Source organism: Abramis brama, assembly GCF_963993115.1.
Source record: "Abramis brama genome assembly, chromosome: 9".
Lineage (NCBI taxonomy): Eukaryota > Metazoa > Chordata > Actinopteri > Cypriniformes > Leuciscidae > Abramis > Abramis brama.
In genome coordinates, this window is record NC_139971.1 from 3,543,422 (window position 1) to 3,560,000 (window position 16,579).

The window sequence follows — 16,579 nt, forward strand, 5'->3', positions numbered from 1 at the left end:
TAATATATTGATATTGATTTTATTCTTATATTTTCTGTTAAAGTTTTAGTAATTTTGTTTTCTGTTTTGACATTATTATTATTTATTATTTTAGTATTATTTTATTTATTTTTAATTATTTTAGTTGCCTACTTCAGCTCGAAGGGGCTATACGTAATAATTTTCATGTATTCATCGCTTTTTTTTTTTAACCAATGTGTGAACAGCTTGTAACAAAAATTAAATGAGACCAGTTAATGTAATGAAAATGTTTTATTGTTTTTTTATGGTTTTAGTTTTAGTTAACAATAATAACCTCATGTCATTCCAAACCAAAGTTTCTTTCTCCCGTGGAGCATGAATCAAACATGTATGTAATGTGGAAGATTATATTTTGACAACTTTTTTTTCTGTCTATACAACAGAAGTCAGTGGTCACCAAAACTGTTAATTCATACAGGTCTGAAACGACATGAGGGCGAGTAAATGATGACATGATGAGTTCTCATTTTTGGTAAACTATCACTTTAATATATTTTCTTCACTTTCCTGTAGGTGACAACATTACTAATGAATATTGTCAGACTATAGTGTTCAATAATCCAGTGCGCTTTACTCCCCCTCTGAGCTGAGTTTGATAATAAATCACACTGGACTGTTTCATTTTAGCTTGAAGTGCTGTTCAGCGCCCACATAAGAGAGTATAACACGAACGCTTGTCCTGTTATCAGAAGAGAGGATTAGTTTGTCGCATTAGCGGTTTGTTCAGCAGAGAATCCAGATATTACAGTTGCATTCAGGACTGAGGACATGTGCAACTCTGAAGTCTTGAAGCTGATTATTCATGAGAACAATGAACTAGCAAGCATCAGTCGTGTGTGTTTGCTCAGCAGTGACACCTTTCAGAAAGTACCGGAATTGCAATGGTTCCATTTGCAGGTTCCATAAATATTCTTAAGAGGTGATGTTTCATGCAAGACATAGAGCAGAAAATCAGGCTTTTTCTCAGATGCTTTCCTTTCTTGAATTAAACAAGGAGCTGTTGGCAACTATACAGCCGCTGTTTGCCAAGCGTCCTTGGCCTTGCTTATACTGACAGCTTTCTGCTGGCCAGACACCAGCTCTGACTGCTGTCGTTTATCAAGCCAACCAAGCATCTGAACAGGTTCTGGCACATTATAAAGTACTATGTATCTATTTTATGAACTCTTTGTACTCTCAGAAACTGAGTATTAATATAAAAAGAGGTTTGAAATGCAGAATCAGCGCAATGTTTAAGAAGGAAGTGCCAATGGACCCTGTGTTGACTGACTGAGGTGCTGTTTTCTCCACACTAAAGGAAGGTGAGTTGCAGTTTTTACCTCAAATTTTTCTATCCACGGATGAAATGCCAGATTTGTTAGAACTAAGTCAGGACAAAAAGCAATTTAAAGTAGTTCAGCTATACTCAAGCTAAAAAAAAAAAAGTAGTCAAATGCACTACAAACTATTCTACACTCAGAAAAAAAGGTACAAAAGCTGTCACTGTGGCGGTACCTTTTCAAAAGGTACACCTTTGTACCTAAAGAGCGCATATTAGTCCCTCAAAGGTACATATTGGTACCAAAAGTGTACATATAAGAACCCTTTTGTAGGGTACTGTCCCAGTGACAGCTTTTGTAAAAAAAAAATTCTGAGAGTGTAACAAAAGAACTGGATTATTATTTAAAATGAAATATCTTCAGTTAAAAAATAATAATTATTGGGCGCAAAAACAAATAGGATAACATCATCAAACTACTTAGATTTTTAAATAAGCAATAATCTAATGAGTGCTGCTCCAAATGAATCGGAATCATTTTTTAATCAATTCAATTGTAAAAGAGACTGGATATTTTAAGTTTCAAAGCTGTGTGCATGTTTTATTAAGACAATACATTTGTGAAAATACATTAGGTTTTCTCTACAAATTCACACAAAAATGATCACACATTTGATGTTCATTTTCTCTGGATCTGAAGCTCAAACAGTGATAAATGCTGCTGACAAAGACAAAGTCATGGGTTCGATTCCCCGGAAAGGCATGAACTGATGAAATGTACACCTTGAATGCAATGTACAGTACGTTGCTTTAGATAAATGTGTCTCCCAAATCTGTCAGTGTTATGTAGTGAAACAATTTGTACAGTATCAGTTTGGTCCACAGCATAGTCCAGGATGGCTCAATTCTTAAATCTGGAAGTTTGTGTGTTCGGTATGAAATGAGTTCTTGATGACACAAAGTTTGACTCATGCATGATTCCTCCCACCCTTTCCACCCCACAGCTATAGGCCCTTCACGACACTGCAACACAATACTGTAGCAGTGGAGAACAATGAACTTTAATTTGGCACATTTTAAACAGTCATTTGTTTAAAGGGATAGTTCACCAAAAAACAAAACAAATTATCCTATAATTTACTCACCCTTAAACCATTTTCATTTTTGGGTGACTATCCCTTTAAGTCCACTAGCAAAACACCAAAATAAATGAAGGCATTATCATTCAATGACAGTTAAAGGCATGACTTGTTTCCTTGGATCCCCTTATGTCAGGTCAAGGTTGGTTTATGGAGTAATTCAGGTTTTTGCTGGTATTAGAGCGAACCATGTACCAATAGAAACCTTTACAAAGAATGATACATTGGCCATGAATGATAATGATTTCCAGGACTTGAAGTAAATGATATACAAAACATATTATTAAAATTTTTAATAAAAAACTTATTAAATAGATTTTAGCTTAACAAATAATGCTTATGACTTTTGGCTCTCATTTTCGACCACCGACCGAGTGCTCAAATTATCCACCGGACGGCTCGAAAAGCTACGGTAACTATTTAGGAGTCAAAAAAGCAGGCAACAAAAGCAGAAAATATGAGTGGGAGCGTCGCCCGGAGCGTGTGACTCACTCGAGTCGTTCAATGGAACTAAGTTGGTCATTAACGTTCACACTTCAATAGTGAAATACCCCCTCAGCCACCTGGCACAGGTGATTATATCATTATGATCACAGAAGGGTGAAGAGAAACTTTACTTTGCCACCTCGACTCAGAGGGCAATGCTTCTGTGAATTATTCCAATGAGGGAAAGGTTCAAAAAGTCAGGCATTTTTCCAGTTTAGAGTTTACAGTCCTTTCAGTGCTTATTGGTGACATTTTATAAGCTGGGAGGTTTTCATGAAAACGTGTTCTGCTCAGTCCTGATGGCAATTTTTATGCATGAAAAGAAATGCATTTCAAAATAATTTGTGAAGTAAAACATCCAGGCCATAGAAACTCAGCATTTTCTAAATAGAGTAACAGGCATATTGTTGTATAGAAACGGATTTTAAACTTTTCAACTGTTGCTGTTTACACAAAAAGTCAGTGTGGAAAAACTTCTTTCTTGGATCAGCGATCTTGAATGGCAGCCTAAGGCAACATGTTGTGGTTTGGTATTATTGAAAAGCTTATTATGGATTTTCCATTGAAAGCTTTGCTGAGGTAAATTTGGTCTTCGGCATGTCAAAGCTCACAAAGGTATTGAACTGAATGAAGATTATAGCCGAATGACTGACAGGAGAATACGGTTTCGTGAAACAGTCGTGACCAGCTATTTGATTTCTTACAACGATGCATCGTACTAAGCAGAGGGTTACGTCATTATACGGGAAACACACTCCAGAATAGTGATTTAAACAACAGCTGTGAACATCCAGTGAATAATCTTTTAGGCTAAATCAAATTTTGTCATTTGGTCACTGCCGGAAGGGAAAATTCTCCCAGTTCTTCCCAAAGTAATCCTTGTAACAAGACAGAATACTGATGTAAAAACAACCAAAAGTGTGGTAATACTTCAGAAACATTTATCTGTGTTTATGCTGGAGGCTCTCTGAACTCTAAATAACCATTGCTTTAAACTGATTCAGTTAACTAGAAAACACAAGGCCAATTTGAAATCCAATCATGAAATGAGCTGTGATGACATATGGAAGCTCACATTATAGTAATCAAAGCATTTTTGCATTGCTTTGAATATCGTTCTTTGCTAGTTTTATGATTAAAGGGATGGCTTACCATGTCATTCCAATCCTGTATGGCTTTCTTTAATCTTGTGTCGTGTGGTACACAAAAGAGGTACTTTGAGAAATGTATTTTTTATATATATATCTACCATGAAAGTCAATGGTCACCAAAACATTCTTCAAAATTCGTTAGATGATGGAATTTTTGGGTGAACTATCTTTAATATTTATTTTTTATCCGAATATCGCTGTTAATCACAATTGTGAGTCTAATATTATTGTAATATAAATTTAAAATACATTTCATATTTTCATTTCTTAGAAACTTAAAAACAATATTGCAAGTTATTTTGTCTATTTAGTTACAAACAATGGAGGAACAACTTTCGCGTGTCTTTTCACACCTGAAAGTCCGCACCAAGGTCCAAACCAAAGTTCATGTTTTGATGCATTTTAATACTTTCGGTAAGTTTTGGTTTGGTTTCACATTTTCAATTTGGTCTTGGATGCGATTCCCACAGGGGTCTTGGCATTATTCAGAGATAATACCCAAACCAGTATTGCGCCCCTTTCTTCCTTTGATTTATTTGATACTGCAGTTGGGAAAAAAATAGTTTTGCTCCCAGAGTCGTAAATGTTAATAAAACTATTCGTTCATTACTTCAAAAAGACATTGTCACCAGGCCAAACTGTATCGCTTATTGGAATAGACTGGTTGAAGGTTTGTTATGGAAGGCCATCTGTGTCACGATCCACACAAGAACAGAGGTAATTTAGATCCAAATGCAATATGTGTTTATTAAGGGAAATCCGTTACATCAATATCCAGTCCATGCAGAGGTCAAAATCCAAAGAAGCAATCCAAAAAGAACAAAACAAGCCACAGACAAGAACCAACTAAGGAAATGGTGTGATACATACAAGGACTCAGTGACAAACACTGACACAAACAGGATATATATACACAGACACTAACAAGGTGAGGGGAAACAGTGCAGTGATGACGGGGAAAACCTGAGTGCAATGATCGTGATAGCCAGACAGGATGATGGGAAACGTAGTTCATGATGTAAGTGACACCGGGGAAGGAGGACATCTACTGGACACCCGGGGAACACAAACCCAACACTGTGACATAACCCCCCCTCTACGGAGCGGCTACCAGACGCTCCAAGACGACAAATACAACAAAACAAAACAAGAGTCCAGGCGGGAGGTAGAACGGTGGAGAATCAGGGGGAGGGATGGGGGACCAGGTCCATGAAGGGAAACCGGAACAGGGGGTGACGGTCTAGCCGGCGGCCAGGGCGAAGCAGAAGACAGTCCATCGGGCGGCCAGGGCGAAGCAGAAGACAGATCTGATATTTTTATATAATGTTTAGGTTTCACACCTGTAATTTTGATTCGGATCAAACTGAAAAGTCCGAAAATCCGGATCAAACAAGGTAGGTGTGAAAGGGCCCAATTCAATTTAGAATCAGATTTAAGTGCAGGAACTAACTTTTGTATAACATAATACAATATGTAACTCTTAATCATATGATTTGATTGTATTAAACAACAAGTGAAGACTTCTAGGAAGCGATTTCATCATCAGCCCCTCATTTCAATGTCAAAGGACAGTATCAATGTCAGCAGACTTCAGTCTCTGTGGAAATGCTTTGAGTTCTCAGTTGAAACCACCGTCATGTTTTACTCTCTGTCCAGAGAACAAAAGATCAGAGAATCACATTTCTGATCTGATTTGCTCTGCTAGAAGAAAGAGTGTGATTCTGAATATCTGAGAGACTTGATTAAACTCGAATGGAATGATTATTATTTGTTCTAGACTTTGAATCAGATCCGATGTGCAATACAAACGGGTTCTCATTAATATTTGCCAAAATTCACAAGTAAAGGGTGTTTCTAGCGCACATATAGTTTTGCATGTTCATATGCACATCAAAAAAACGTTTCAACATCATTTGCTAACAAATGAGAGTCCCTCATAACGGTTTTGTAATTTTCACTCTTTTGGTGTGTATCCAAATGTACAAAAATGCAAATACACACATCAGATATTCATCTATAGATCCCCGAAATCAAATCCTCTTTAGGTGCAGCAAAGCGTGACCTGTGACCTTTATGATTTGCAGCCGGCTGGCGACCCGAAACATTCCCAGAATCCTGATTTATCACTGCACGCATCGCTTAATTAAACATGACCATCACTGCTGATGAATATTTATGGTAAAGCAAAAAGTAGTGATTTTGTAGGGGTACCAGGGCGCCCCGATCAAGCATGAGGCAGTGTGTACGTGTGTTGATGCGTACTTCCTTCTCGAGTATGCGAAAGTAAGTTCCCCCCTCATGCTCCCCTTGTGTAAAGCATTTGTGTGTATACACTCGTCGACTTGTGTATACATAAACATGGATGACTGTGTGAGTAGGAGGGAAGTCTAGAAAAGGGAAGAGTTGGGCATGAGTTGTCACAGACACCTGGATGGAAAGAGAGAGAAAGAGAGAGTAGCGGAGTGTGAAACAGTTGAGGAGGGACACAGCTTATTAATGAGTAACACACATGTTCATTTCCAATTTCCTGCTTTAGCTCACATTTAAAAGAGAGGACAACAAGCAAGAGAGCCGGTGAGCGACTGAAGAAGTTTGTGATTCGCACCTGGTCAGACTTCTCTAGGTAAGCTGAACATTTTTCTTACAGTACGTGTGTCTGGTCTGTAATGTAAATCTCTGCTCATCTGAAGTGCGGTCTGGTTCAGTCATCAGCACCGATATTCCTCATGGTATTTTGGGAACATTAAATTCATAAATCTGCACAGCAGATGATTGGTGGTGGATGGGAACTGCGGGTTCCTCTGGCTGGGCTGAACACTTGCTATTCTGTGCTGTAATTGAGCTTCGGCACAGAGTTGATGTGTATTCTAATAGACTCTGCATTAAACATTAAGCACACTCCGGAGATGGAACAAATGGATCTGGAGCAAACCGAGCAGCACTCAGTCGCTCATAAATGACAGATAAGCGGAGATTACCCGTAGCTAACTGCCCTGAACACGCTGCCATGCGACACCTGCGTTTATCAACGCTTTTGTTGTAATTAAGTACAAAGAAACATTCAGAATGTGTCAAGGGGAGTAAAATGATCGTGAATCAAAGCCTGCAGCGAAACACAGTCAGGTGTGAGACCAAATTCTTGCTTGAGTGCTTGGATTCGCTTATTTATGCAACTAATTTGCACTTGTATGCATAGTTCATCTTTTTTTAATTGTGCTCATATTTTAAGAGGATCTTCGAACACCGGTATGCAAGTGTGCCTTTTAAACACCATTCATTGGAAATAAGTGACTTTGGAAAAACCTACCTAAACATAGGCTTCACTGCAGCTGAAATGAACACTTAAATGAAACTATGATTACAGTAGCAGATAATTAATTAAGACTTATTTCCATGCGGTTCCTTACAAATTACTATGTTATGAACTCAAAACACTTCAGCAGTGTTGATTTCATTCTGCATAGAGTTCAGAGATTGGCTTTCGGCTAATTAATGATAACACACTCACTCATGCTTTGCTTCTTGCACTAAGCACAGCCTGGGAAATTATAGCTAGTTTCAAATGAACTCTAATACCCCCGGTTTCACAGACAAGGCTTAAGCCTAGATTAAAGACTAAAACGCATATTTGAGCTGTTTTAACTGAAAGCAACTTGCATTGATATATCTTAAAATATGTCAGTGTCATTGTTTTATCTCAAGATGCACATCAGTATTGCTTGATTTTCTTCCATATCACGTTTATAAAAGCAACTTAAATGTCCTAATTGAACTAAAACCTAATCCTGGCTTAACCTAAGACCTGTTTGTGAAACCAGGCCGTCCTGGAGAAAAAAGTCACAAAATGCAAAAAGAGCATCAGCTGCTAATAACAATGCAACTGAAAGGTGTTCTTGGGAATGTTATTTGAAATGATCCAGATTCAAAATAATTCTTTACTGTTTGCAAAATATGTGTTCACATGCACGTATACAGTATGTGGACGGATTCGGCTATCTTATCTCATGCATAACAATAGCAAGTGTTTATCCCTAAATACTCCAGTCTGTTGGACAACACGTTCTCTGTCCTCTTTGAAACGCTTTAGCAACAGAATGACTGGAGAGGATCACAATGAAGCCACAGTTCTGCTGTTTTGCATTAAATCTTGGTTTGATTCTTGTAACAAATATCGCTTGATTCTCTTCCCAGACAGATCCCGAAAATGACTCGCTCCGTGAGAGAGGTGTTGAAAGAGTACATGTCGGAGCGGAGGGTTCGCAAATATCGCCTGGTGACCAAAGATGGCCGCTGCAACATTGAGTTTGGCAACGTGATGCACAGAAACCGCTTCGCCTATGTGCTCGACATATGGACCACCTTCGTAGAGACCCGATGGCGCTTCGTCATCTTGCACTTCGTGGCGTCCTTCACCCTCAGCTGGTTCATCTTCGGCCTCATCTGGTACTGGATCGCCAGAGACAACGGTGATCTAACTTGGCAGAATCCAGCCAGTAACCACACGCCATGCGTCTATAGTGTGACCGACCTGACTTACGCTTTCCTCTTCTCGCTGGAGACCCAAACCACCATCGGCTACGGCAATCTGTACGTGACCAACGCCTGCACAGGAGCCGTGGCTCTGATTATAATTCAGAGTCTTATGGGTGCCATAATCAACTGCTTCTGGTGCGGTGTGGTCATGACAAAAATCGCCCTCCCCAAGAAGAGAGCCAAGACCATAACGTTCAGCGAATCCGCAGTTATCTGCCCTAAAAAAGGCACTCTTTGCCTCCAGATCCGCGTGGCCAACCTGCGCAAGACCCTGATGATCGGCAGTCAGGTTTACGGCAAGCTGTTGAGGACCACGATCACCCCTGAAGGTGAGACCATCATCATGGACCAGGTCAACATCGACTTCATGGTGGACGCCGGCAAGGACAACCTGTTTTTCGTCTGCCCTTTAACCCTCTACCACGTCATCGATAAAACCAGCCCGTTCTTCGACATGGCCGTAGACACTCTGCATCAGCAGGAGTTCGAGCTCGTGGTGTTTTTTGATGGCACGGCCGAGTCCACCAGCTCCTCCTGCCAGGTCAGGACTTCATACATCCCACAGGAGATCATGTGGGGATACGACTTTCTCCCTATCATTTCCCGCAGCAAAGAGGGAAAATACCGGGTGGACTTTTCCAACTTCACCAAAATGGTGCCCGTACCGACGGCTCATTGCGCCTACTGCTACCACAACGAGGCAGGACACCATCACCACTCCATAAACGGCATCGATAACCAGGGCTTTGAGGTCATTGAAATTGAGCCGCCCAGCAGCACCAAAATGTAAAACTTTTTGACTCACATATACTGTATGTATTGCACAGAGCAACATTGCGAGGTCAGCATCTTGCACTATACAAGAAGCACTGGACACAAAAGCTTTTTGTCTCTCATAGCGAGAACAAGAAGCAAGACGAGTGTTTTTATCTCTTGAAATACCCCTTATTTGAAGAAGAACTGCAAAATGATGTCTTGACAGAGTAAAACCCCTATTGCAGTCCATTTCTTTTATGATTATTTTATCGCTTATTTTAGAGCGACTGGCATTCAAAACCGCATCAAGCAAACAATATTTTTGTATCTTTGTTCTGACAATATCGAACATATAAAAGTGAGAATGCTTCTGTTACAGGGTCAGTGTCTCGGGAATGAGAGTATTAACTGCAAGTTCGACTTTTATTATTCCTCTCTGTATATAAAAGTCTAAGATGAACTGATTTCAGATACCAATTAACCAGCAGATGCATCTATGCTCTGAATCACTCTGGGATGGTGTGTTCATTTGTAAATTAATAGATATTGTTAATATTGTATTATTTAATTTGTAAATGCCATTTGTACTTTGTAAATATATATATTTTTTATAATAAAAAAAATAAAATAATTAAAGTTGGTGTGTTAATTCATTAAAATGTCATTAAAACCATTCTACATTGTTCTGCTAAAACTAACCACATGGGGGCATACAAGACAAAGCTATAGTTGACAACTCTTGGTCTTTTGAATCCAGAGTGCTGGATCAACTTGATATCCATTCTCAGTCCCAGGCTCCTAGATAACAGTGCCCTGATGTGCGTCAAACACAGCCAAACAAAGCAGTCGTGTCACAGCTTTGCCCTAAGCAGCGATGAGTACTTGGAAATTTGTATAGCTCATAAAGCATAAGCATGTAGTGTTGTGCGTAAGAAAGGGTGGTGCGTGATAGATCTATGTTGTCTGAAGCTGTGGCCCGCTGACTCACTACATGACACATCAAATAATAAAGAGCCTTTAAAATATATTAGATGTGGGATGGAGATAATACCCTGAAGAGCGTTCACTGCCAAACACTTAGAATTAATATATCTTACCTTAGACTATCCATATGTGTGTGCAATCCTTTAGCACTGATATTACGTCAGATAGAGTAATAGAGTATAAGTATTTGGCATGCTCTCCGAGGGGAGGAATTTGGTTCGAACCCAGAGTACTTCCCTCGAATCCCTGGCTGGGATAGGAACCAAACGAGAGTAAGGATTCGGGGTCACGGAGGGATGCAGGAACACAGGTGAGTCGGCTATGTGTATATGTAGGCCTCCTCACGTGTTCCTCAAGTAATTTGCTAATACAAATCATTAATACTCAGCAGATTTAATGTGCAATCATGGTCCCCAGATGTGCTCATGGTGGTTTATGATCACTCAGTACTGGATTAGATGACATATCATGTGGTCTAGACCTTAAGATTGATTCATGAACAGCAATTATGTTGAAGTCAGACACAGATTTTCCTATTGGTCCGTTTGCAAGGGTGATTTAATATTTGATTAAAGAATATGACTATTTATTATGTGATCATATAAATTCAGTGTAAGCCATTACATGTTTAGTTTAGCGGTTTAGAACATCACCCATTCAATCAAAATATCACTATATTTGGTTACATTTTATTTTAAGGTGACGTAGTTTCATTGTACTTATTTGAATAAGTATGTACTTACTAGAGAGTTACAGTTAGTGTTTGGTTTAGGGTTAGTTATTTGTAATTATGCATAATTTACTGTTATTACTATAGTAAGCACATGTTGTAATGTGTAACTATGTCACCTTAAAATCACCTTAAATAATACCCTTTTTTTTTTTTTTTTTTTAATTGATGCATTGGTCAAATGACACACAAAAAGTTATATGGAGAGATTTTTAATGTAAAAACATTTATTTTGTCACATTTTACCTATTCAACAGACCCTTTTACAAAAGGTAATACTTAATGAATTGCAGAAACAACAAAATTAACAAAAAAAAGATTAATTGCAATATTTCATATATATATATTTATATAGCAATAAATTTAATATCCAAATACTTGCATATATAAAATAGCACAATTCCTTCATATCTGAGAGTGATGAACAGTTGGGAATTTCCGATCATCTTTTGTCTTAATGCTACAAAACACACAAGGGTAAACGCTTGTGTGAAACTAACACTGTCCGAACACTTTTTTTTTTAGGCACATACGTTTGCCAGTAATACGATTTGGCATTGAGGGTTTATTATGGCACTTCGGAAAACCGATTGTCTCCAAGCATGTTTTGGTAAGGCATTTGCTTCTAGTGAATAAAAATATTAACTACATATCAAAATAACTTTCTTATTGTCATGGCAGCACACCAAGAACTTTAGAAAATGCATTTTCTGAAAAATACAAGAGAACATTCATAAACTTATTGCCCATATGTACAGATACAAAACACCTACGTAGTTCAAAATACCTTCAGTAACTGATAAAAAAAGTTTGCATTTTGACCGAGGTCAACTCGTATTAACGTATGATTCTTAACACTGTCACATATGAAAATAGCTCTGCATAATTTATACAGTAAGATGCTTTTAATGCCTAGTTGACCTTTGATCAAAAAAAAAAAGAAAAAAAAAAAGAAATACTAGCAAATAGGTCTGACAAACGCACAGCGTTCGCGAATCTCTGGTTTCAACGTCTTGTGCTGCTGTTTTAACTGTTATTTCGTTTTCTTTTCTTTCAAAGAGGTACTTTGCATGATGCCCACATTCAGCGATCCAAGAATCTAGTCAGGACTTTTAAGACATATAGGAATGCAAACAAATCTCATGTGAGTTTAACACTTTGGCTGTTTTGAGATGAAAACGAGTGGATTGTCACTGAGGAGGCAGTGAGATTCACACGGGGACATCAGAAATGTAAAGCAGGTTTCGATCCATTTCACATCAACACCGTCTTCTTCATCAGCATAGAGGAGTGCTAAAGATGAGTAAGTGAGTTTAGCTTGAGCCAGCTAGCCTGAGAAGCTCCTAAAAAACAATCAGGCGCCACGTCCTCCAGCGAGGAGGATAGATGGCGGCTGAATGCCAATATTTGTTCCAGTTGCCAGTTTTGCTTTAGAAAAGAGAGTTTCAGTCACAACTTACAAAAAGATAAATTCATGTAACCAAGTTGGGTTTAGATAAAATCCAAAAGGGAAGCAGGGACTAGGTCCAAAAATATAAACACTCGGTTCACAATTGCATTAACACACAGGGTGAGTTTACAGTGATTCGTTTTTTCGGTCGGCCGATCGTTCGCTCGCCGACTTATACATAATAGAGGTGGTCTTTATTTGGTAGAAAGGGACTCTGGCCCATCGGTGCAGCTTTCGGGTGTGGAAAGGCACGAGAAACATGCGCAAACTCTCCAAAACAAACACCAACCCAAGTCCTTTGAATAAGTAGTACTCCATTTTGAAGAGGATCAGCCACTTTTGGTCCATTTTGTCTTTACCTTCTCTGTCTTTCAACTTCTGCTTCCTTGTACAAACGTTTCGGCCCAAATCCCTCCCTTTCCAGCTTCCTTGTTTGTCTTCCCTCCGAGTGCAGTTCAAGTTTCGGCGTTCGGGGAGCGGGTGAGAGGTGAGGGGCTTTAGTAGTAACTGCCTAGGTGAGAATTGGTATGACGTGGCATGCCGGGATTGGGATAAATCCCACCTGTCGGAGAGCTCCAGTATGGGGTGGTGGGCCCGAAGAAATTGGAGGACGTGACGGGCATGGACGGAGGATGGGGCGAAACGAAGTTGACCTTCTGCTGGTGAGCGTGGTAGCTGGGCACGTAGGGCAGGTCGGTGGGGTACTTGTACATGGTGGACTCGGTGGGATGGGGCTGCAAGGCCTGAGCGATGCCGTGGAAGTCAAACTTGTAGGCGTAACGCTTGCCGTGCACTTTGGTCATGATGTTCTTGTCGTAGTAGTAGCGCAGGGCTCGGCTGAGTTTGTCGTAGTTCATGTTGGGTTTACTCTTGCGCTCCCCCCAGCGACGCGCCACTTCGTCGGGGTCCGTCATCTTGAACTCTCCGTTGGTTCCCTCCCAGGTGATGCAGCCGGCGTTGGCGCTGTCAGAGAGAAGCTCGAGCAGGAACTGCCACAGCTGGATCTGACCCGAACCTGGACAACCACACCAAGAGGGAATTTTACCAGACATGCATGTGATAATGTCACTACTGTTATGGGTGTTGTATATATAGAGAGAGAGATAGATATATAGATATACTGTAGATAAATGCGATTAAATTAATTGTCAATAAAACAAAGATTATTCGAGTACGTTTCAGTAGAAAATACTATTTTACTACTTTCTACTTCAAAAATTCAATTTAATTAATTATTAAAATAATGCAATTATTTGAAAAATGTACTAGCAATTTTTGAGCACTGTTGTTTTTACTATCACTGATTTGCTATTATAGCTTTTAATATTATGAAATACATTTTTTATATTTTAATTTTAATCTTAGTTAAGTTTTAGTAATTTTGCTGTGTTTTTGTAATTTTTGTTTTTACTCTTTAACTATGTATGTATAGTTCTTATTAATCTTTATTTTATTTACATTTTTAGTTTAAGTTAGACTAAAAAAATGGGAAATGATGCTTTGGCAAATAGCTGAAATAATATAAATTGATTATTTTATTTCAGTTAACATTTTTAACAGTTAACGCTGTTTTAAATCATGTAACGGAAATTATATTATATTATATTATATTATATTATATTATATTATTATTTTAGTTTTAGTTTTAAATTTATTTAGACCAAAATAGTACAGAATTTTAGAAAAGCAGAGAAATAGTATATAGAATCAACTGTTTCTTAATTACTGGCTGTAACAAGAAAATAATCTATACAGGCCAGAATTTTTATAAAATATTAATATTTTAATACAATAAGTTTCTAAAATGAACTGTTTTTCTAAAAAGTACAACGTAAAAATGTACAGTGATTTTTCCTGTTGTTACCTGGGTTGGCAAGTCGACTGCTGGTGGGTCCTAATATCTGGTAAGGGTCTGAAAGGAAAGAGAAATTAATCTGGATGTGACCTTTGAACTTAATAGTTGAAAAATTCCACAATTTTAACTGGATATCCAGTAGCTGAACTAAAGAAGAATAGTACTAGCAACAAAAGGGACATGACTTCAATTCCCAGAAAATTAATATATACTCCAAATGCACATTTTGGCTGCCACTTGCTAAATACATACAGGTGAAACTCGAAAAATTAGAATATCGTGCAAAAGTTAATTTATTTCAGTAATTCAACTTAAAAGGTGAAATTAATAAATAGAAAATTACATGCAAAGTGAGATATTTCAAGCCTTTATTTGTTATTTTTATGGTTATTATGGCTTACAGCTTATGTTTTCATAAGCTGTAAGCCATAATCATCAAAATTATAACAAATAAAGGCTTGAAATATCTCACTTTGCATGAAATGAGTCTATATAGGCCCGGTTTCACAGACAGAGTTTAGATTAAGCCAGGATTAGGCCTTACGGTAGTTCAATTAGGACATTTAAGTAGCTTTCATAAATGTGCCTTAGAAAAAAAAAACATTACTGGTGTGCATCTTGAGACAAAACAATGACACTGACATATTTTAAGATACGTCAGCGCAAGTTGTTTTTAGTTAAAACAGCTCAAACATGCATTTTAGTCTGGGACTAGGCTTAAACCTTGTCTGTGAAACCGGGGGATAATGTATTAGTTTCACCTTTTAAGTTGAATTACTGAAATAAATGAACTTTTGCACGATATTCAAATTTTTCGAGTTTCACCTGTAAATATGAAATATATTCGAACGCTTACCTGGCTGAGGCCGAGCCGGCTCAGTGTTCTTGGACACGTTCTGAGAGACCACTGTAGGAGAGCCTGAGAAATGGAAAGGAAGAAAGCGCGACAGCAAGAAAGAAAGAGAAAAAAAAAAGTTCAGCACATTCGTCTGGGCGAGCAGACGCTCAAGTCTCGGCCCAAAGAAAACAAGGGCAAGCGCTGGCCGAACTGCTAAGCACTTAATGAGCCTCTTCAGCTCCCAGTGTCCCTAAACTAAAGCCTGGCCATCTGCTGACTCTCCTGTCCAGGGTAAAGCACAGATCAAGAACGTCGCACATCCAGAACGATGCGTTTGAGTGTCTGACCAGCCAATAAAAGCTATGAATCGAGGTGGACTGTTGACACTGACCTTTGCCGCTGTGCATGTTGTTTGACCAGCCTGATCTCCGGACAGCATCGTAAGACGCATCTGGAGAAAAGAGAAAAGATTTTATTTTTGTAACCTGCTATTGCTTGTCCAAAAGCTCAGTACGGCTTTGGAAAATGTTTTAATGTTCCTTCAGAAATTTATTTGGATTGATTATAGCAGTTTATATCCAATGGGAGGACTGGTGAACCCTACATCATGAGGACAAAATTTCCCCACAAAGTTGTCAATATACGAAATACGGACATATTTTGGTCCCCGCGAGGAAACCAGCTTATAAATCGTACTAAGTGTTGTTTTTTGAAAATTTAAAAATGCTAAAAGTTTAGTGTGATGGGTAGGTTTAGGAGTAGAGTTAGTGTAAGGGGAGATAATATACAGTTTATACCGTATACAAATCATTATCTATGGAAAGTCCCCATAAATCATGAAAACACAACAAGCTGTTTGGTTTTATCTGACAAACTCAGAACACACACACATACTCATGCAATCACACTGAGAAGCCAATAATAACGCTGTCAGGATTGCAGTTAGAATCTGTTTGGTAAGAACATCATGAACATCAGCTTGTCTTGTTTTTAGAGATCTCGCAGAACCACAAATTGCACACACATTTTGAGCACTTAGGTACATAGCAGACTGTGACTTGAGTTTAGAGCCAAAGAAATAAGTTATATCCGTCTCCCAGGCTTCAGTGGTATGCGTTGTGCTCTAACAATGAAATATTTCCTCCCATAACATGTTTTATTAGCAAAACTAAAAAACATGAAATAGTTCCTTTTCCAAAAGCTTTTGAAAGTGCATGCATATTTTTAATACATGAAGAAACTCCTAAAAACTCAAACTCATTTCACTTTCAAATCATTACTGCACTCGTTTCTCTGGCCTTTCCTCACAGAGTGCATTTATTTTTAATGCATGGAATATAAATCATATTTGTGCTGATAGGGATGGACTGGCTATAGA

The 16,579-nt window shown here is 38.5% G+C and overlaps 2 protein-coding genes across 4 annotated transcripts in view; one reads left to right on the forward strand and one right to left on the reverse strand.

The window, feature by feature from the left end:
* The first annotated feature begins 6,474 nt into the window (after positions 1 to 6,474).
* Positions 6,475 to 9,956, forward strand: LOC311089832 (ATP-sensitive inward rectifier potassium channel 1-like). The gene is made up of 2 exons (XM_084124825.1): positions 6,475 to 6,678; positions 8,247 to 9,956. Exon 2 carries the CDS (start codon positions 8,260 to 8,262, stop codon positions 9,376 to 9,378), a length of 1,119 nt encoding a protein of 372 aa, XP_083980951.1. The 5' UTR covers positions 6,475 to 6,678; positions 8,247 to 8,259; the 3' UTR covers positions 9,379 to 9,956.
* A 1,298-nt stretch (positions 9,957 to 11,254) lies between these two features.
* fli1 (Fli-1 proto-oncogene, ETS transcription factor) overlaps positions 11,255 to 16,579 on the reverse strand; it is a 32,287-nt gene continuing 26,962 nt past the window's right edge. For all 3 annotated transcript variants that reach the window (XM_084123688.1, XM_084123687.1, XM_084123689.1), the window contains 4 exons: positions 15,593 to 15,652; positions 15,220 to 15,282; positions 14,373 to 14,420; positions 11,255 to 13,523 (listed from right to left, as the gene is read on the reverse strand). In XM_084123688.1, the coding sequence (XP_083979814.1) occupies positions 13,006 to 13,523; positions 14,373 to 14,420; positions 15,220 to 15,282; positions 15,593 to 15,652 (689 nt within the window). In that variant the 3' untranslated portion in view covers positions 11,255 to 13,005. The remainder of the gene's footprint in view (positions 13,524 to 14,372; positions 14,421 to 15,219; positions 15,283 to 15,592; positions 15,653 to 16,579) is intronic.

Excerpts from the sequence above, each read along its gene's own strand:
- LOC311089832 (XM_084124825.1), top strand. The coding sequence starts at position 8,260 with ATGACTCGCTCCGTGAGAGAGGTGTTGAAAGAGTACATGTCGGAGCGG.